The sequence below is a fragment of the Pseudophryne corroboree genome, chromosome 4, assembly GCF_028390025.1.
Source record: "Pseudophryne corroboree isolate aPseCor3 chromosome 4, aPseCor3.hap2, whole genome shotgun sequence".
Classification (NCBI taxonomy): domain Eukaryota; kingdom Metazoa; phylum Chordata; class Amphibia; order Anura; family Myobatrachidae; genus Pseudophryne; species Pseudophryne corroboree.
The window spans coordinates 1,175,178-1,196,421 of NC_086447.1; the positions used below are offsets into that span (position 1 = coordinate 1,175,178).

General features: G+C 53.0%; 1 protein-coding gene across 2 annotated transcripts in view; it reads right to left on the minus strand.

Annotated features, from left to right (window-relative positions):
- Positions 1–2,783: 2,783 nt before the first annotated feature.
- ZNF513 (zinc finger protein 513) overlaps positions 2,784–21,244 on the minus strand; it is a 72,491-nt gene continuing 54,030 nt past the window's right edge. For both annotated transcript variants that reach the window (XM_063914901.1, XM_063914900.1), the window contains 2 exons: positions 9,909–10,568; positions 2,784–3,706 (listed from right to left, as the gene is read on the minus strand). In XM_063914901.1, the coding sequence (XP_063770971.1) occupies positions 2,928–3,706; positions 9,909–10,568 (1,439 nt within the window). In that variant the 3' untranslated portion in view covers positions 2,784–2,927. The remainder of the gene's footprint in view (positions 3,707–9,908; positions 10,569–21,244) is intronic.

Sequence of the window (21,244 nt, forward strand, 5' to 3'; positions counted from 1 at the left end):
CGTCCCCTCAGTCCCTATATACCGCAGGCTGCATCACTAGTCAGGTTAGACAGGCGGAGGCCCGGGATGGGGTGTTACTGTGCTACGCACGTCCCCTCAGTCCCTATATACCGCAGGCTGCATCACTAGTCAGGTTAGACAGGCGGAGGCCCGGGATGGGGTGTTACTGTGCTACGCACGTCCCCTCAGTCCCTATATAACGCAGGCTGCATCACTAGTCGGGTTAGACAGGCGGAGGCCCGGGATGGGGTGTTAGTGTGCTACGCACGTCCCCTCAGTCCCTATATAACGCAGGCTGCAGCACTAGTCGGGTTAGACAGGCGGAGGCCCGGGATGGGGTGTTACTGTGCTACGCACGTCCCCTCAGTCCCTATATACCGCAGGCTGCATCACTAGTCAGGTTAGACAGGCGGAGGCCCGGGATGGGGTGTTACTGTGCTACGCACGTCCCCTCAGTCCCTATATAACGCAGGCTGCATCACTAGTCGGGTTAGACAGGCGGAGGCCCGGGATGGGGTGTTACTGTGCTACGCACGTCCCCTCAGTCCCTATATAACGCAGGCTGCATCACTAGTCGGGTTAGACAGGCGGAGGCCCGGGATGGGGTGTTACTGTGCTACGCACGTCCCCTCAGTCCCTATATACCGCAGGCTGCATCACTAGTCAGGTTAGACAGGCGGAGGCCCGGGATGGGGTGTTACTGTGCTACGCACGTCCCCTCAGTCCCTATATAACGCAGGTTGCACCTGTGGAAACATCAGAGCAGTTCTCCTCAGATACAGTACAACCTCCATTTACCACAGCTGGGTCCTGCAAAGGATGAGACCGTTCAATTCTGGCCAAACACTGTAATAAAATATTCATGAGCTAATAGAGGCTAAGACTAGCATGTACCACCCTGCTATCCTGGCCTGCAGCCTGTACGCAAGGAAAGCCCAGGTCTAGTATTAGATATTGGCACTAGGGTGGTGCCAGCCTGCTATCCTGTGCTGCAGCCTGTACGCAGGGAAAGCCCATGTATTGCACCTGAGATCGGCAGTGGGAAGGTACCACCCTGCTATCCTGTGCTGCAGCCTGTACGCAAGGAAAGCCCATGTCTAGCACCTGAGATCGGCAGTGGGGAGGTACCACCCTGCTATCCTGTGCTGCAGCCTGTACGCAGGGAAAGCCCATGTCTAGCACCTGAGATCGGCAGTGGGGAGGTACCACCCTGCTATCCTGTGCTGCAGCCTGTACGCAGGGAAAGCCCATGTCTAGCACCTGAGATCGCCAGTGGGGAGGTACCACCCTGCTATCCTGTTCTGCAGCCTGTACGCAGGGAAAGCCCAGGTCTAGCACATGAGATCGGCAGTGGGGAGGTACCACCCTGCTATCCTGTGCTGCAGCCTGTACGCAGGGAACGCCCAGGTCTAGCACCTGAGATCGGCAGTGGGGAGGTACCACCCTGCTATCCTGTGCTGCAGCCTGTACGCAGGAAAAGCCCAGGTCTAGCACCTGAGATCGGCAGTGGGGAGGTACCACCCTGCTATCCTGTGCTGCAGCCTGTACGCAGGGAAAGCCCATGTCTAGCACCTGAGATCGGCAGTGGGGAGGTACCACCCTGCTATCCTGTGCTGCAGCCTGTACGCAGGGAAAGCCCATGTCTAGCACCTGAGATCGGCAGTGGGGAGGTACCACCCTGCTATCCTGTGCTGCAGCCTGTACGCAGGGAAAGCCCATGTCTAGCACCTGAGATCGCCAGTGGGGAGGTACCACCCTGCTATCCTGTTCTGCAGCCTGTACGCAGGGAAAGCCCAGGTCTAGCACATGAGATCGGCAGTGGGGAGGTACCACCCTGCTATCCTGTGCTGCAGCCTGTACGCAAGGAAAGCCCAGGTCTAGCACCTGAGATCGGCAGTGGGGAGGTACCACCCTGCTATCCTGGCCTGCAGCCTGTACGCAGGAAAAGCCCAGGTCTAGCACCTGAGATCGGCAGTGGGGAGGTACCACCCTGCTATCCTGGCCTGCAGCCTGTACGCAGGGAAAGCCCATGTCTAGCACCTTAGATCGGCAGTGGGGAGGTACCACCCTGCTATCCTGGCCTGCAGCCTGTACGCAGGGAAAGCCCAGGTCTAGCACCTGAGATCGGGAGTGGGGAGGTACCACCCTGCTAACCTGGCCTGCAGCCTGTATGCAGGGAACGCCCAGGTCTAGCACCTGAGATCGGCAGTGGGGAGGTACCACCCTGCTATCCTGGCCTGCAGCCTGTACGCAGGGAAAGCCCATGTATAGCACCTGAGATCGGCAGTGGGGAGGTACCACCCTGCTATCCTGGCCTGCAGCCTGTACGCAGGGAAAGCCCATGTCTAGCACCTGAGATCGGCAGTGGGGCGGTACCACCCTGCTATCCTGTGCTGCAGCCTGTACGCAAGGAAAGCCCAGGTCTAGCACATGAGATCGGCAGTGGGGAGGTACCACCCTGCTATCCTGTGCTGCAGCCTGTACGCAGGGAAAGCCCATGTCTAGCACCTGAGATCGGCAGTGGGGAGGTACCACCCTGCTATCCTGTGCTGCAGCCTGTACGCAGGGAAAGCCCATGTCTAGCACCTGAGATCGGCAGTGGGGAGGTACCACCCTGCTATCCTGTGCTGCAGCCTGTACGCAGGGAAAGCCCAGGTCTAGCACCTGAGATCGGCAGTGGGGAGGTACCACCCTGCTAACCTGTGCTGCAGCCTGTACGCAGGGAACGCCCAGGTCATAGGGTGCTGCTGAGATCACGGTAGACAGACAAGAGTCAGAGAATATTCAGTATGTATTCCATTTGTAATCATGTTGCTCACATCACACTGATGCCACAAATTAGGACAGACACATGAACCGGCCATGCAATACTCCATAATGTGCAAACAGACAGGATACCAGCTATACACAGGGCAGACATGTCGCCCTCAGGCTGCCATCTCAGAGTCCGGACGCTTAGTAAATATACTGTCTTTCAGAGGACATTGGAGCTCCCCCGTCCCCCCACAATGACCATGGGTCTTCTGGTGCCGCTTATAGTTGTCCCAGTGGCCTGTGGTGTAGTGGCAGCGCGCACAGCGGAACGGCTTCTCCCCGGTGTGCCGCAGCATGTGGCGCTTCAGGTTCATACTCTGATTGCAGCTGTAGTTGCACAGGCCACAGTGGAAGGGTTTATCCCCAGAGTGGATGCGCCCGTGCCTCTTCAGGTTGGCAAGGTTTCCGCAGGCATAGTCACACAGCTGGCACTTATAGGGCTTCTCACCGGTATGTACCCTTTGGTGTCGCTTTAGGTTGTCATAGTGAGCAGAAGCGTAGGAACACAGTTGGCACTTATAGGGCTTCTCGCCGCTGTGCGTCTTCATGTGGCGAGACAAGTGGTTGGGGTAGTGAGTCACAAAAGAGCAAAGTACACAGGAAAAGCCTTTGCCGGGGCTGCCGGCCGGAGCAGGAACACTGCAGCGAGAGCAGTACTGGTCTTCCATCCCAGCAGCATCATCATCATCATCATCATCCTCATCCTGCGGGCAGCCATCATCCAGGACCATGCCACAGGAGCGACACGTGAATGGGAAGAGGAGCTCTGGGAGGCTGTCATCAGTGGGAGCTGAAAGCGCAGGGGGTGAGGGGGCACGACCAGTACAAGATGGCAGAAAGACGTCTAGGTCGCCAGAGGTCACCGGAAGGGTCAGGACTGTGACAGAAACATCTGCAGAAAGAAGGAAATAAGGCATCAAATGAGGTAGTAATGTCACAGGAGGGGGCACTCAGGACCCATCATAGAGAATGGGCATATACGGTGGTCTACTGCCTGTCACTAGCACACGAGGACTGTATTCAGGGCAACTACACTTACCTCCTTGTATCATGCCCATGTCTCACCTTACCACCTGATATCACCATTACATTGTCAGCGACACCTGTACCACTCCACTAGCCGAGTCTTACATACGCCTGTACCCCTCCACTAGCCGAGTCTTACGTGGGCCTGTACCCCTAAACTAGCCGAGTCTTACGTGGGCCTGTACCCCTAAACTAGCCGAGTCTTACATGGGCCTGTACCCCTAAACTAGCCGAGTCTTACATGGGCCTGTACCCCTCCACTAGCCGAGTCTTACATGGGTCCGTACCCCTCCACTAGCCGAGTCTTACATGGGCCCGTACCCCTCCACTAGCCGAGTCTTACATGGGCCCGTACCCCTCCACTAGCCGAGTCTTACATGGGCCCGTACCCCTAAACTACCCGAGTCTTACATGGGCCCGTACCCCTAAACTACCCGAGTCTTACATGGGCCCGTACCCCTAAACTACCCGAGTCTTACATGGGCCTGTACCCCTCCACTAGCCGAGTCTTACATGGGCCCGTACCCCTACACTAGATGAGTCTTACATGGGCCTGTACCCCTAAACTAGCCGAGTCTTACATGGGCCCGTACCCCTAAACTACCCGAGTCTTACATGGGCCCGTACCCCTAAACTAGCCGAGTCTTACATGGGCCCGTACCCCTCCACTAGCCGAGTCTTACATGGGCCCGTACCCCTACACTAGATGAGTCTTACATGGGCCCGTACCCCTAAACTAGCCGAGTCTTACATGGGCCCGTACCCCTAAACTACCCGAGTCTTACATGGGCCCGTACCCCTAAACTACCCGAGTCTTACATGGGCCTGTACCCCTAAACTAGCCGAGTCTTACATGGGCCTGTACCCCTCTACTAGCCGAGTCTTACATGGGCCTGTACCCCTAAACTAGCCGAGTCTTACATGGGCCTGTACCCCTCCACTAGCCGAGTCTTACATGGGCCTGTACCCCTCCACTAGCCGAGACTTACATGGGCCTGTACCCCTCCACTAGCCGAGTCTTACATGGGCCTGTACCCCTCTACTAGCAGAGTCTTACATGGGCCTGTACCCCTAAACTAGCCGAGTCTTACATGGGCCTGTACCCCTCTACAAGCCGAGTCTTACATGGGCCTGTACCCCTAAACTAGCCGAGTCTTACATGGGCCTGTACCCCTCCACTAGCCGAGTCTTACATGGGCCCGTACCCCTCCACTAGCCGAGTCTTACATGGGCCCGTACCCCTCCACTAGCCGAGTCTTACATGGGCCCGTACCCCTCCACTAGCCGAGTCTTACATGGGCCCGTACCCCTCCACTAGCCGAGTCTTATATGGGCCCGTACCCCTCCACTAGCCGAGACTTACATGGGCCCGTACCCCTCCACTAGCCGAGTCTTACATGGGCCTGTACCCCTCCACTAGCCGAGTCTTACATGGGCCTGTACCACTCCACTAGCCGAGTCTTACATGGGCCTGTACCCCTCCACTAGCCGAGTCTTACATGGGCCTGTACCCCTCCACTAGCCGAGTCTTACATGGGCCTGTACCCCTCCACTAGCCGAGTCTTACATGGGCCCGTACCCCTAAACTAGCCGAGTCTTACATGGGCCTGTACCCCTCCACTAGCCGAGTCTTACATGGGCCCGTACCCCTACACTAGCCGAGTCTTACATGGGCCCGTACCCCTAAACTAGCCGAGTCTTACATGGGCCCGTACCCCTAAACTACCCGAGTCTTACATGGGCCCGTACCCCTAAACTAGCCGAGTCTTACATGGGCCTGTACCCCTCCACTAGCCGAGTCTTACATGGGCCTGTACTCCTAAACTAGCCGAGTCTTACATGGGCCTGTACCCCTCCACTAGCCGAGTCTTACATGGGCCTGTACCCCTCTACTAGCCGAGTCTTACATGGGCCTGTACCCCTAAACTAGCCGAGTCTTACATGGGCCTGTACCCCTAAACTAGCCGAGTCTTACATGGGCCTGTACCCCTAAACTAGCCGAGTCTTACATGGGCCTGTACCCCTCCACTAGCCGAGTCTTACATGGGCCCGTACCCCTCCACTAGCCGAGACTTACATGGGCCCGTACCCCTCCACTAGCCGAGTCTTACATGGGCCTGTACCCCTCCACTAGCCGAGTCTTACATGGGCCTGTACCACTCCACTAGCCGAGTCTTACATGGGCCTGTACCCCTCCACTAGCCGAGTCTTACATGGGCCTGTACCCCTCCACTAGCCGAGTCTTACATGGGCCTGTACCCCTCCACTAGCCGAGTCTTACATGGGCCTGTACTCCTAAACTAGCCGAGTCTTACATGGGCCTGTACCCCTCCACTAGCCGAGTCTTACATGGGCCTGTACCCCTCTACTAGCCGAGTCTTACATGGGCCTGTACCCTTAAACTAGCCGAGTCTTACATGGGCCTGTACCCCTAAACTAGCCGAGTCTTACATGGGCCTGTACCCCTAAACTAGCCGAGTCTTACATGGGCCTGTACCCCTCCACTAGCCGAGTCTTACATGGGCCTGTACCCCTCCACTAGCCGAGACTTACATGGGCCTGTACCCCTCCACTAGCCGAGTCTTACATGGGCCTGTACCCCTCCACTAGCCGAGTCTTACATGGGCCCGTACCCCTCCACTAGCCGAGTCTTACATGGGCCCGTACCCCTCCACTAGCAGAGTCTTACATGGGCCTGTACCCCTCCACTAGCAGAGTCTTACATGGGCCTGTACCCCTCCACTAGCCGAGTCTTACATGGGCCTGTACCCCTCCACTAGCCGAGTCTTACATGGGCCTGTACCCCTAAACTAGCCGAGTCTTACATGGGCCTGTACCCCTAAACTAGCCGAGTCTTACATGGGCCTGTACCCCTAAACTAGCCGAGTCTTACATGGGCCTGTACCCCTCCACTAGCCGAGTCTTACATGGGCCTGTACCCCTCCACTAGCCGAGTCTTACATGGGCCTGTACCCCTCCACTAGCCGAGTCTTACATGGGCCTGTACCCCTCCACTAGCCGAGACTTACATGGGCCTGTATCCCTCCACTAGCCGAGTCTTACATGGGCCTGTATCCCTCCACTAGCCGAGTCTTACATGGGCCTGTACCCCTCCACTAGCCGAGTCTTACATGGGCCTGTACCCCTCCACTAGCCGAGTCTTACATGGGCCTGTACCCCTCCACTAGCAGAGTCTTACATGGGCCTGTACCCCTCCACTAGCAGAGTCTTACATGGGCCTGTACCCCTCCACTAGCCGAGTCTTACATGGGCCTGTACCCCTCCACTAGCAGAGTCTTACATGGGCCTGTACCCCTCCACTAGCAGAGTCTTACATGGGCCTGTACCCCTCCACTAGCCGAGTCTTACATGGGCCTGTACCCCTCCACTAGCCGAGTCTTACATGGGCCTGTACCCCTCTACTAGCCGAGTCTTACATGGGCCTGTACCCCTAAACTAGCCGAGTCTTACATGGGCCTGTACCCCTAAACTAGCCGAGTCTTACATGGGCCTGTACCCCTCCACTAGCCGAGTCTTACATGGGCCTGTACCCCTCCACTAGCCGAGTCTTACATGGGCCCGTACCCCTCCACTAGCCGAGTCTTACATGGGCCCGTACCACTCCACTAGCCGAGTCTTACATGGGCCTGTACCCCTCCACTAGCCGAATCTTACATGGGCCTGTACCCCTCCACTAGCCGAGTCTTACATGGGCCCGTACCCCTCCACTAGCCGAGTCTTACATGGGCCCGTACCCCTCCACTAGCCGAGTCTTACATGGGCCCGTACCCCTCCACTAGCCGAGTCTTACATGGGCCTGTACCCCTCCACTAGCCGAGTCTTACATGGGCCTGTACCCCTCCACTAGCCGAGTCTTACATGGGCCCGTACCCCTCCACTAGCCGAGTCTTACATGGGCCCGTACCCCTCCACTAGCCGAGTCTTACATGGGCCCGTACCCCTCCACTAGCCGAGTCTTACATGGGCCTGTACCCCTCCACTAGCCGAGTCTTACATGGGCCTGTACCCCTCCACTAGCCGAGTCTTACATGGGCCTGTACCCCTCCACTAGCCGAGTCTTACATGGGCCTGTACCCCTCCACTAGCCGAGTCTTACATGGGCCTGTACCCCTAAACTAGCCGAGTCTTACATGGGCCTGTACCCCTCCACTAGCCGAGTCTTACATGGGCCTGTACCCCTCCACTAGCCGAGTCTTACATGGGCCTGTACCCCTCCACTAGCCGAGTCTTACATGGGCCTGTACCCCTCCACTAGCCGAATCTTACATGGGCCCGTACCACTCCACTAGCCGAGTCTTACATGGGCCTGTACCCCTCCACTAGCCGAGTCTTACATGGGCCTGTACCCCTCCACTAGCCGAATCTTACATGGGCTGTCTCACGCATCGTGTCAGACTTCGTGTATCATAGCCCCCATCTGTGTCACCCTGCAGTGGGAGGGGCAAAGTCCATAGCACCCCTGTGTCTGTGTCACCCTGCAGTGGGAGGGGCAATGTCCATAGCACCCCTCTGTCTGTGTCACCCTGCAGTGGGAGGGGCAATGTCCATAGCACCCCTCTGTCTGTGTCACCCTGCAGTGGGAGGGGCAATGTCCATAGCACCCCTCTGTCTGTGTCACCCTGCAGTGGGAGGGGCAATGTCCATAGCACCCCTCTGTCTGTGTCACCCTGCAGTGGGAGGGGCAATGTCCATAGCACCCCTCTGTCTGTGTCACCCTGCAGTGGGAGGGGCAATGTCCATAGCACCCCTCTGTCTGTGTCACCCTGCAGTGGGAGGGGCAATGTCCATAGCACCCCTCTGTCTGTGTCACCCTGCAGTGGGAGGGGCAATTTCCATAGCACCCCTCTGTCTGTGTCACCCTGCAGTGGGAGGGGCAATGTCCATAGCACCCCTCTGTCTGTGTCACCCTGCAGTGGGAGGGGCAATGTCAATAGCACCTCTATGTCTGTGTCACCCTGCAGTGGGAGGGGCAATGTCCATAGCACCTATATGTCTGTGTCACCCTGCAGTGGGAGGGGCAATGTCCATAGCACCCCTCTGTCTGTGTCACCCTGCAGTGGGAGTATTCATGTCTCATAGCACCTCTATGTCTGTGTCAACCCGCAGTGGGAGGGGCAATGTCCATAGCACCTCTATGTCTGTGTCACCCTGCAGTGGGAGGGGTAATGTCCATAGCACCTCTCTGTCTGTGTCACCCTGCAGTGGGAGGGGTAATGTCCATAGCACCTCTATGTCTGTGTCACCCTGCAGTGGGAGGGGCAATGTCCATAGCACCCCTCTGTCTGTGTCACCCTGCAGTGGGAGGGGCAATGTCCATAACACCTCTATATCTGTGTCACCCTGCAGTGGGAGTATTCATGTCTCATAGCACCCCTCTGTCTGTGTCACCCTGCAGTGGGAGGGGCAATGTCCATAGCACCTCTATGTCTGTGTCACCCTGCAGTGGGAGGGGCAATGTCCATAGCACCCCTCTGTCTGTGTCACACTGCAGTGGGAGTATTCATGTCTCATAGCACCCCTCTGTCTGTGTCACCCTGCAGTGGGAGGGGCCATGTCCATAGCACCCCTCTGTCTGTGTCACCCTGCAGTGGGAGGGGCAATGTCCATAGCACCTCTATGTCTGTGTCACCCTGCAGTGGGAGAGGTAATGTCCATAGCACCTCTCTGTCTGTATCACCCTGCAGTGGGAGGGGCAATGTCCATAGCACCTCTATGTCTGTGTCACCCTGCAGTGGGAGGGGCAATGTCCATATCACCTCTATGTCTGTGTCACCCTGCAGTGGGAGGGGCAATGTCCATAGCACCCCTCTGTCTGTGTCACCCTGCAGTGGGAGGGGCAATGTCAATAGCACCTCTATGTCTGTGTCAACCCGCAGTGGGAGGGGCAATGTCCATAGCACCCCTCTGTCTGTGTCACCCTGCAGTGGGAGGGGCAATGTCCATAGCACCTCTATGTCTGTGTCACCCTGCACTGGGAGGGGCCTGGCTCTTGCATGGTGAATACATGTTAGATAAAGCAGGAGTGCTTTAGGATTGTGAAAACGTACCTTTGGGCTGGCTGCTCCCCATCTCTCTCCCCTCTCCTTCCTCTTCTCCATCATCATCATCCTCCTCTCTCATCTCTTGCCTCCTCCTGCGCCGGTGGGCCAGAAGATGGCGTTTCAGGTTGCGGCTCTGGTTGCAGCGATAAGAGCACAGGTTACATGCGTACGGTTTCTCTTGGGTGTGGACCCGTTGATGGCGTTTCAGATTCCCCGGGCTGCTGCAGGAAAAGCTGCAGAGTTCACAGCGAAAGGGCTTCTCGCCAGTGTGGGTGCGCAGGTGGCGCTTCATGTTCACCAGCTGTGCGGAGGCGTAGAGACAGTGGGGGCAGCAGAAGGGCTTCTCCCCATTGTGCGTCTTCATGTGACGCTTGAGGTGGCTGGAGTAGTGTGTAGAGAAGGGACACAGCCGGCAGGTATAGAGCAGCCTGTCCTTCTGTGTATCGGAGGCCGGGGATGGCGGAGTCATTGGGAGAGGAGCCGGACCCTCAGGACACTGGTGCTCCAGGTACAGGCAGCGGCTGCTCTCACACTGCTTACAGGGGGACGGAAGGTTTCCTACCCCGACTTCCTCAGGATCGCTGTCAGCACTAAGAGGCCGGTACCCCGAGTACTCATCCTCACTGAGAGAGTAACATGGGATCTCCATCTTACACACCACAGAATCTGCAGAGACAACACAAAATGGCTGATCATGTAGGGAGCACTGGGGAACATCTTCTCACACATAATGGGTACGGCCCATAGCAGCTGTGCCCACGATGCTTGGGTGTTATTACATAGCATAGGGCTCTAGCACTTGCAGAATACATATTGGAATAGGCACTGTGAATGGTAAGTCCTGGATAAATGTATATACTATGTCAGTATTAGGAATGGGTTTAGGGTGTGGGGCCCCTTCGAGGTGTCACTATTTTAACACTTAATCTAGCACTTTATAGCACCCAAATGGCTACTTACTAATATAACCCCCTATCACGTCTCACCTACGTAACATTTATAGCACGGAGCTACTTCTTATTAATGTAACGCCTTCTAACACTCCAATTGCTACTTCCCACTAGTCTGAGGTTGGGAGGTGGTTGGGTTGTGCTGGTCCGGGAGAAAAGGGGGGCGGGTGAAGGCAGGTTTTGGTCACCTGTTCGTAGTAGGTGACCCCATATTTTTGGCCACAGTTATGCTAAAAACGTCAATTTGACGCCATGTTGAACTGCAGAATTTATTATAATTGTTCTGAATACTAGTGTTTTTGATGTTCAGAGTGTGCATATGCATTTTCTCTTTTTTCTAGGCGGCATTGCAAATCTCAGCATGGCAGCACCTCTTATGTTTAGAATGAAGGTGTATAGCAGGGGAGGGCACATGGCGGCGGCAGGCAGCAGGGGAGGGCACATGGCGGCGGCAGGCAGCAGGGGAGGGCACATGGCGGCGGCAGGCAAATCTCATGAGGGGCCTGAGGGATCCAGGGTAGACGCCACTAGATATATGAAGGGGTCATACTGGAAATGATGAGACGCTACAACACACCCACTCAGGCAATTCTCCGATAGTGTGTATGCGACCCCCTGACCCTACATTATAGTGTGTATGTGACCCCTGACCCTACGTTATAGTGTGTATGTGACCTAGAGTGCATGTGACCCCCGACCTTACATTATAGCGCGTAAATGACCTGGAGTGTATGTGACCCCCGACCTTACATTATAGCGCGTACATGACCTGGAGTGTATGTGACCCCTGACTAGTGTTCCTTCTAGGCCGTTCCAGCAGGGAGCCGCACCCTGACCATTTCTGGCATGTGATATAGCACCCTGCGGGATCACACATCACCCCCTTGTATACAGAATGCAGCAGTCAGAGTGATGTTACCACCTCTCACACAATGTATATCCTTAGAGAAGTGGATGTACATGGTATAACACAGCACTCTGATACAGAGGAAAGAGCATTTACACTTACTGTAACCCTCTGTTCTAGAACACATACGGAATATAACGCTCCAGCACTGGAGGAGACAGTATTATTATTATGTATACAGCCCATCTACAGTATGATTCTCAGTACAGATGCTGTGTGTCCTATATCTATGTAGGGGAATATGATACACTAAGGGGAAAAATAAGAATTTACTTACCGATAATTCTATTTCTCGTAGTCCGTAGTGGATGCTGGGGACTCCGTAAGGACCATGGGGGAATAGCGGCTCCGCAGGAGACTGGGCACAAAAGTAAAGCTTTAGAACTACCTGGTGTGCACTGGCTCCTTCCCCTATGACCCTCCTCCAAGCCTCAGTTAGGATACTGTGCCCGGACGAGCGTACACAATAAGGAAGGATTTTGAATCCCGGGTAAGACTCATACCAGCCACACCAATCACACCATATAACTTGTGATCTAAACCCAGTTAACAGCATGATAACAGAGGAGCCTCTAGAAAAGATGGCTCACTACAGCAATAACCCGATTTTTTTTGGTAACAATAACTATGTACCAGTATTGCAGACAATCCGCACTTGGGATGGGCGCCCAGCATCCACTACGGACTACGAGAAATAGAATTATCGGTAAGTAAATTCTTATTTTCTCTGACGTCCTAGTGGATGCTGGGGACTCCGTAAGGGCCATGGGGATTATACCAAAGCTCCCAAACGGGCGGGAGAGTGCGGATGACTCTGCAGCACCGAATGAGAGAACTCCAGGTCCTCCTCAGCCAGGGTATCAAATTTGTAGAATTTTACAAACGTATTTTCTCCTGACCAAGTAGCTGCTCGGCAAAGTTGTAAAGCCGAGACCCCTCGGGCAGCCGCCCAAGATGAGCCCACCTTCCTTGTGGAATGGGCTTTTACAGATTTTGTCTGTGGCAGGCCTGCCACAGAATGTGCAAGCTGAATTGTACTACAAATCCAACGAGCAATAGTCTGCTTAGAAGCAGGAGCACCCGGCTTGTTGGGTGCATACAGAATAAGCAACGAGTCAGATTTTCTGACTCCAGCCGTCCTGGAAACCTATATTTCCAGGGCCCTGACAACGTCTAGCAACTTGGAGTTCTCCAAGTCCCTAGTAGCCGCAGGCACCACAATAGGTTGATTCAGGTGAAACGCTGAAAACCACCTTAGGGAGAAACTGAGGACAAGTCCTCAATTCCGCCCTGTCCGAATGGAAAATCAGATGAGGGCTTTTACAGGATAAAGCCGCCAATTCTGACACGCACCTGGCCCAGGCCAGGGCCAACAGCATGACCACTTTCCATGTGAGATATTTTAACTCCACATATTTAAGTGGTTCAAACCAATGTGACTTTTGGAACCCAAAAACTACATTTAGATCCCAAGGTGCCACTGGAGGCACAAAAGGAGGCTGTATATGCAGTACCCCTTTTACAAACGTCTGAACTTCAGGGACTGAAGCTAGTTCTTTTTGGAAGAAATTTGACAGGGCCGAAATTTGAACCTTAATGGACCCCCATTTCAGGCCCATAGACACTCCTGTTTGCAGGAAATGTAGGAATCGACCTAGTTGAAAATTCCTCCGTCGGGGCCTTACTGGCCTCGCACCACGCAACATATTTTCGCCAAATGCGGTGATAATGTTTTGCGGTTATATCTTTCCTGGCTTTGATCAGGATAGGAATGACTTCATCCGGAATGCCTTTCTCCTTCAGGATCCGGCGTTCAACCGCCATGCCGTCAAACGCAGTCGCGGTAAGTCTTGGAACAGACAGGGTCCTTGCTGGAGCAGGTCCCTTCTTAGAGGTAGAGGCCACGGATCCTCCGTGAGCATCTCTTGAAGTTCCGGTTACCAAGTCCTTCTTGGCCAATCCGGAGACCGAATATAGTGCTTACTCCTCTCCATCTTATAATTCTCAGTACCTTGGGTATGAGAGGCAGAGGAGGAAACACATACACTGACTGGTACACCCACTGTGTTACCAGAGCGTCTACAGCTATTGCCGGAGGGTCCCTTGACCCGGCGCAATACTTGTCGAGTTTTTTAAACATGTGGAAGACTTCTGGGTGAAGTCCCCACTTGCTGACAGTGCTATCACATGATTTTCCGCCCAGCGAAGAATCCTTGCAGCTTCTGCCATTGCCCTCCTGATTCTTGTGTCACCCTGTCTGTTTATGTGGGTGACTGCCGTGATGTTGTCCGAATGGATCAACTCCGGGTGACCTTGAAGCAGAGGTCTTGCTGAGCTTAGAGCATTGTAAATGGCCCTTAGCTTCAGGATATTTATGTGAAGTGATGTCTCCAGGCTTGACCATAAGCTCTGGAAATTCCTTCCCTGTGTGACTGCTCCCCAGCCTCGCAGGCTGGCATCCGTGGTCACCAGGACCCAGTCCTGAATGTCGAATCTGCGGCCCTCTAGAAGATGAGCACTCTGCAACCACCACAGGAGAGACACCCTTGTGCTTGGTGACAGGGTTATCCGCTGATGCATCTGAAGATGCGACCCGGACCATTTGTCCAGCAGGTCCCACTGGAAAGTTCTTGCGTGGAATCTGCCGAATGGGATTGCTTCGTAGGAAGCCACCATTTTTCCCAGAACCCTTTCATTGATGTACTGAGACTTGGCTCGGTTATAGGAGGTTCCCGACTAGCTCGGATAACTCCCTGACTTTCTCCTCCGGGAGAAACACCTTTTTCTGGACTGTGTCCAGGATCATCCCTAGGAACAGACGACGAGTCGTCGGAATCAGCTGCGATTTTGGAATAATGAGAATCCAATCGTGCTGCCGCAACACTACCTGAGATAGTGCTACACCGACCTCCAACTGTTCCCTGGATCTTACCCTTATCAGGGAATCGTCCAAGTAAGGGATAACTAAAATTCCCTTCCTTCGAAGGAGTATCATCATTTCGGCCATTACCTTGGTAAAGACCCGGGGTGCCGTGGACCATCCATACGGCAGCGTCTGAAACGGATAGTGACAGTTCTGTACCATAAACCTGAGGTACCCTTGGTGAGAAGGGTAAATTGGGACTTGAAGGTAAGCATCCTTGATGTCCCGAGACATCATGTAGTCCCCTTCTTCCAGGTTCGCAATCACTGCTCTGAGTGACTCAATCTTGAATTTGAACCTCCGTATGTAAGTGTTCAAGATTTTAGATTTAGAATCGGTCTCACCAAGCCGTCCGGCTTCGGTACCACAACAGTGTGGAATAATACCCCAGCTGCTTTAAGAAAGACCACTCACTGCGAGCGCCAAAGGTTTTACTTGTTAATTCCATTTTTTACACACTGGAATAATACCCCGTTCCCTGTTGCAGGAGGGGCACCTTGATTATCACCTGCTGGGAATACAGCTTGTGAATGGCTTCCAAAACTGCCTCCCTGTCAGAAGGAGACATCGGTAAAGTCGACTTTAGGAAACGGCGAGGGGGAGACGTCTCGAATTCCAATTTGTACCCCTGAGATATCACCTGAAGGATCCAGGGGTCTACTTGCGAGTGAGCCCACTGCGCGCTGAAATTCATTGAGACGGGCCCCCACCGTGCCTGATTCTGCTTGTAAAGCCCCAGCGTCATACTGAGGGCTTGGCAGAGGCGGGAGAGGGCTTCTGTTCCTGGGAACTGGCTGATTTCTGCAGCCTTTTTCCTCTCCCTCTGTCACGGGGCAGAAATGAGGAACCTTTTGCCCGCTTGCCCACGAAAAGACTGCGCCTGATAATACGGCGTCTTCTTATGTTGAGAGGCGACCTGGGGTACAAACGTGGATTTCCCAGCTGTTGCCGTGGCCACCAGGTCTGAAAGACCGACCCCAAATAACTCCTCCCCTTAATAAGGCAATACTTCCAAATGCCGTTTGGAATCCGCATCACCTGACCACTGTCGTGTCCATAACCCTCTACTGGCAGAAATGGACAACGCACCTAGACTTGATGCCAGTCGGCAAATATTCCGCTGTGCATCACGCATATATAGAAATGCATCTTTTAAATGCTCTATAGGCAATAATATACTGTCCCTATCTAGGGTATCAATATTTTCAGTCAGGGAATCCGACCACGCCAACCCAGCACTGCACATCCAGGCTGAGGCGATTGCTGGTCGCAGTATAACACCAGTATGTGTGTAAATACATTTTAGGATACCCTCCTGCTTTCTATCAGCAGGATCCTTAAGGGCGGCCATCTCAGGAGAGGGTAGAGCCCTTACAAGCGTGTGAGCGCTTTATCCACCCTAGGGGGTGTTTCCCAACGCACCCTAACCTCTGGCGGGAAAGGATATAATGCCAATAACATTTTAGAAATTATCAGTTGTTATCGGGGGAAACCCACGCATCATCACACATCTCATTTAATTTCTCAGATTCAGGAAAACTACAGGTAGTTTTTCCTCACCGAACATAATACCCCTTTTTGGTGGTACTCGTATTATCAGAAATGTGTAAAACATTTTTCATTGCCTCAATCATGTAACGTATGGCCCTACTGGAAGTCACATTTGTCTCTTCACCGTCGACACTGGAGTCAGTATCCGTGTCGGCGTCTATATCTGCCATCTGAGGTAACGGGCGCTTTAGAGCCCCTAACGGCCTATGAGACGTCTGGACAGGCACAAGCTGAGTAGCCGGCTGTCTCATGTCAACCACTGTCTTTTATACAGAGCTGACACTGTCACGTAATTCCTTCCAACAGTTCATCCACTCAGGTGTCGACCCCCTAGGGGGTGACATCACTATTACAGGCAATCTGCTCCGTCTCCACATCATTTTTCTCCTCATACATGTCGACACAAACGTACCGACACACAGCACACACACAGGGAATGCTCTGATAGAGGACAGGACCCCACTAGCCCTTTGGGGAGACAGAGGGAGAGTTTGCCAGCACACACCAGAGCGCTATATATATACAGGGATAACCTTATATAAAGTGTTTTTCCCCTTATAGCTGCTGTATTTTTAATACTGCGCGTAATTAGTGCCCCCCTCTCTTTTTTTAACCCTTTCTGTAGTGTAGTGACTGCAGGGGAGAGCCAGGGAGCTTCCCTCCAACGGAGCTGTGAGGGAAAATGGCGCCAGTGTGCTGAGGAGATAGGCTCCGCCCCCTTATCGGCGGCCTTATCTCCCGTTTTTCTGTGTATTCTGGCAGGGGTTAAATTCATCCATATAGCCCAGGAGCTATATGTGATGCATTCTTTTGCCATCCAAGGTGTTTTTATTGCGTCTCAGGGCGCCCCCCCCCAGCGCCCTGCACCCTCAGTGACCGGAGTGTGAAGTGTGCTGAGAGCAATGGCGCACAGCTGCAGTGCTGTGCGCTACCTTGTTGAAGACAGGACGTCTTCTGCCGCCGATTTTCCGGACCTCTTCTGTCTTCTGGCTCTGTAAGGGGGCCGGCGTCGCGGCTCTGGGACCTATCCATGGCTGGGCCTGTGATCGGTCCCTCTGGAGCTAATGTCCAGTAGCCTAAGAAGCCCAATCCACTCTGCACGCAGGTGAGTTCACTTCTTCTCCCCTTAGTCCCTCGATGCAGTGAGCCTGTTGCCAGCAGGACTCACTGAAAATAAAAAACCTAAAACTAAACTTTTCACTAAGCAGCTCAGGAGTGCCACCTAGTGTGCACCCTTCTCGTTCGGGCACAAAAATCTGAGGCTTGGAGGAGGGTCATAGGGGGAGGAGCCAGTGCACACCAGGTAGTTCTAAAGCTTTACCTTTGTGCCCAGTCTCCTGCGGAGCCGCTATTCCCCCATGGTCCTTACGGAGTCCCCAGCATCCACTAGGACGTCAGAGAAATATATGTATAAAAACTATAAACATATGCGCAAAGCGTCACATCAGAAGCGTGATCAGCACCTGCCGAAACACTATCCCAGAGTGACACTACTGACCTTCCATTATAGTGCGCACGTGACCCCTGACCTTGCATTATAGTGCGCACGTGGTCGGAGACCCTGGCAGCCACAAAGTTAATGGCCGCCGCAACACTTAAGGGGTTAACCCTTAAGGGCACGGCGCCATCATCAGGACAATAGTGCGCTAGGCGCCGTGTAACTGAAAATGTAATTATGCAGCACCGTGGTCCCGGACCTCTCCGGCGACCGCGGCAGTGAGGGAGCCCCGGGCGCACTGAGCTATGTGTACGCCGGAGGGTAAGGAGACTACTGCCGTCTGGTCTGTGCCGCACGGAGGGGAGATCGGGCAAGTTGGCTCCCTGTGCGGCGGGGAGGGGGCAGTGCGCCGGGCGCTAAGGTCCGGGAGCTGGGCTCCCAGCGCCTCAGCACTGTAGGGAGAAGGGGGAGCCGCTGCAGCGCTACAGAGGTGGCCAGCCGCGGCAGCTGGGACGAGCGTCCTGTGATGCTGGGGGGTGCACTGCTCAGGGGAGACCGGGCTAGCCGGCTCCCTATGCGGCAGGGGGCTGTGAGAGGAGCCACAGTCCCGAATCGGCTCCGGAGGCTGCACATAAGGGAGGCCAGCGCTAAGCACTGGGCATAAAGCATAAAAAACAATGTGTATATGCATATATACATACACATACATACATACACACATACACATACATATACACACATACACATATATACATACATATACACACATATATACATACATATATACATATACATACTGTATATACATACATACATATACACAATATACATACATACATATACACATACATACATATATACACATACATACATACACATACATACATACACATACATATATACACATACATACATATATACACATACATACATACATATATACACACATATACACATACATACATACATATATACACATACATACATACATATATACACATACATACATATATACACATACATACATACATATATACATACATATTATTATTATCATCCTTTATTTATATGGCACCACAAGGGTTCCGCAGCGCCCAATTACAGAGTACATAAATAATCAAACAGGAAAACAGCAACTTACAGTTGATGACAGTATAGGACAAGTACAGGGTATATAGACATCAGCAGATGACACTGGAATAAGTATCAGGTGGCAGAAGACTGCTGGATGTGGTACAGTTGAAGATTATTAAAGTAAGACAAAGGATAAGCACATGAGGGAAGAGGGCCCTGCTCGTGAGAGCTTACATTGTAAAGGGGAGGGGTAGACAGACAGGGGTATATATATATATATATACACATATACATACATACATACATATACATTCATACATATATACATACATACATATATACATACATACATATATACATACTGTGACAACACAGCCGCCGCGTTGTGTCGCACAGTGGTAAAAGACACGTGGTTACTTCCCTAGCCCTGGTCTGACCCATGGACTACACTGATTGTTGATCTGTATTTGGCTATATACTAGGCAATATTGTATTATATTGTATGATGTTATTGTTACAAGGGTACAGTTATGTTTTCGATGTATATATATGAATGTATTGGTTATTGTGTTATAGTTTGTAAAATAATGTTCCCCCCATGTGACTACTCAGATAACCTGTGTGTTTGCTGTTGGGTAGATACAGCCAGTCTCAGATGTCAGGCCATACACCCCCCTCATTCTTCCCCACACAATGGATTCCAGGCCACACAATCAGATTAATTAAGTAAGGTTAATTTAGTTACCATCTATTGTGGCCTAGGGGACATGCCTGGGCATGTGAAAGTAGGTTTGCTCTGAAACTGTTCTGGGGGTGTCGCCTTATTGTAGGAAAGACAAAGGTTTTGATAATAGCAAACAGGGGAGTTGAGAGAGATCGGAGAGAAGGTCAGAGAGTGACAGGAGACTGGCTAAGAAGTAATGTTCTGTCAGGAGTTCCAGGAGGGAATTGTCGTGTAGAATTGGATCACAGAAGTGTGCTGAGCTGTTTATAACCCATTCTGTTCAATAAACCACTGTTGGTTTTTCATCTACCACCATGACTGAGTGATTTGGAACCCAGTATCCTCACATTTGGCGGCAGCAGTGGGATCACTCAAGACACCAGCAGAAAGGAATAAACCACAGCAGGCAATGGATTCTGCCCCGCTATGCTACCGATACAGCAAGAAGGATCAACTACAGGACCTCTGTCGAACAAGACAGATTGAGTTTAATGCATCGGACACCAGAGCAGTCTTAATGGCAAAGCTAGCTGAATGGGACCAAGAACACCCTGGGCAGGAGGATGATGAGGACTGCATCCCAGAGCAGGCCGAGGGTCAAGGAACCACTGGAACCGCTACAACAGGCCCTGCACTGGTCGTTGGAAGTACAGATCAGTTGCGGGAGTTGCTTGCAGCACTAGGACAAGGAGCATCAGTACTGGGAGCCGCATTGGGGGCGCAGACCGGTATAACCGCCCCGGCAGTGGCGGTAAGGCAGACCTCCCGGCTGAGGTATAATGAGGTCCCACCTTTTGATGAGGTCAGTTCGGATATTGATACTCATTTGCAGATGTTTGAATCTGTTATGATAATGCATGGAATTGAGGCAACAGAGTGGCCTCGATATTTGGTACCCAGTCTGAGAGGGCGGGCACTGGAGGCATTCCATGCCCTGAGTCCAGAGCAGATCCTGGTATATGAGGAGGTACGGAGTGTGCTGCTTGCCAGATATGCGGTGACCGCTGAATCGTATCGTATAAAGTTCCGGTCTATGGCACGGAAAGGAGATGTCTCATTTATAGAGTTCAATAACTTGCTGCGGAGGAACTGTGATAAGTGGCTGGCCGTGAAGAAGGCCCTTACTGTAGCAGACATTAAAAATGCTTTTATTTTGGAGCAGTTGCTAAACAAGATGCCTCCAGAGATCAGGGAGTGGGTGGCAGACCGGAACCCTACCACTCTGGAAAAAGCAGCACACCTAGCAGATGAGTTCACAGCTAACAGGCCTCGGTGGAGAGGTGCCAATACAGAGGAGAGGACAACCCTCCGACGGCCCCAGCAGGATCGTGATCTACCATTGCTCCCCCACCGGCCGGCCCCAATACATACCCCAGCTTCCCTAGCCAGAAATTCAAGGTCTCGGGGACCAGCGTCACCTGCAAGCCGACGCTGCTACAACTGTGACCAGGTGGGGCATTTACTTCGGGACTGTACACGGGTAAGACGGCCATTCCCAGGTGCCCAATCTGCCATGTCGCGGGTGGCTGTGTGCCACAAATCATTTGGAACGGGGGAGGCGGACTACTTTCCTGATGCGCCAGAGGCGGAGGAAGTAGCATACCAAGTAGAGGTGGTAGCAGCTATTGGGAAATCCACCCCGGATAATATGAAGACCCACCTACAACCTGTAAAAGTTAATGGGAAGGAGCTGCAAGGGTTGAGAGACTCTGGAGCTTCTATCACCCTTATCCGACCAGAATTAATTCCCCTCTGCCAACTACTGAAGAAACGGA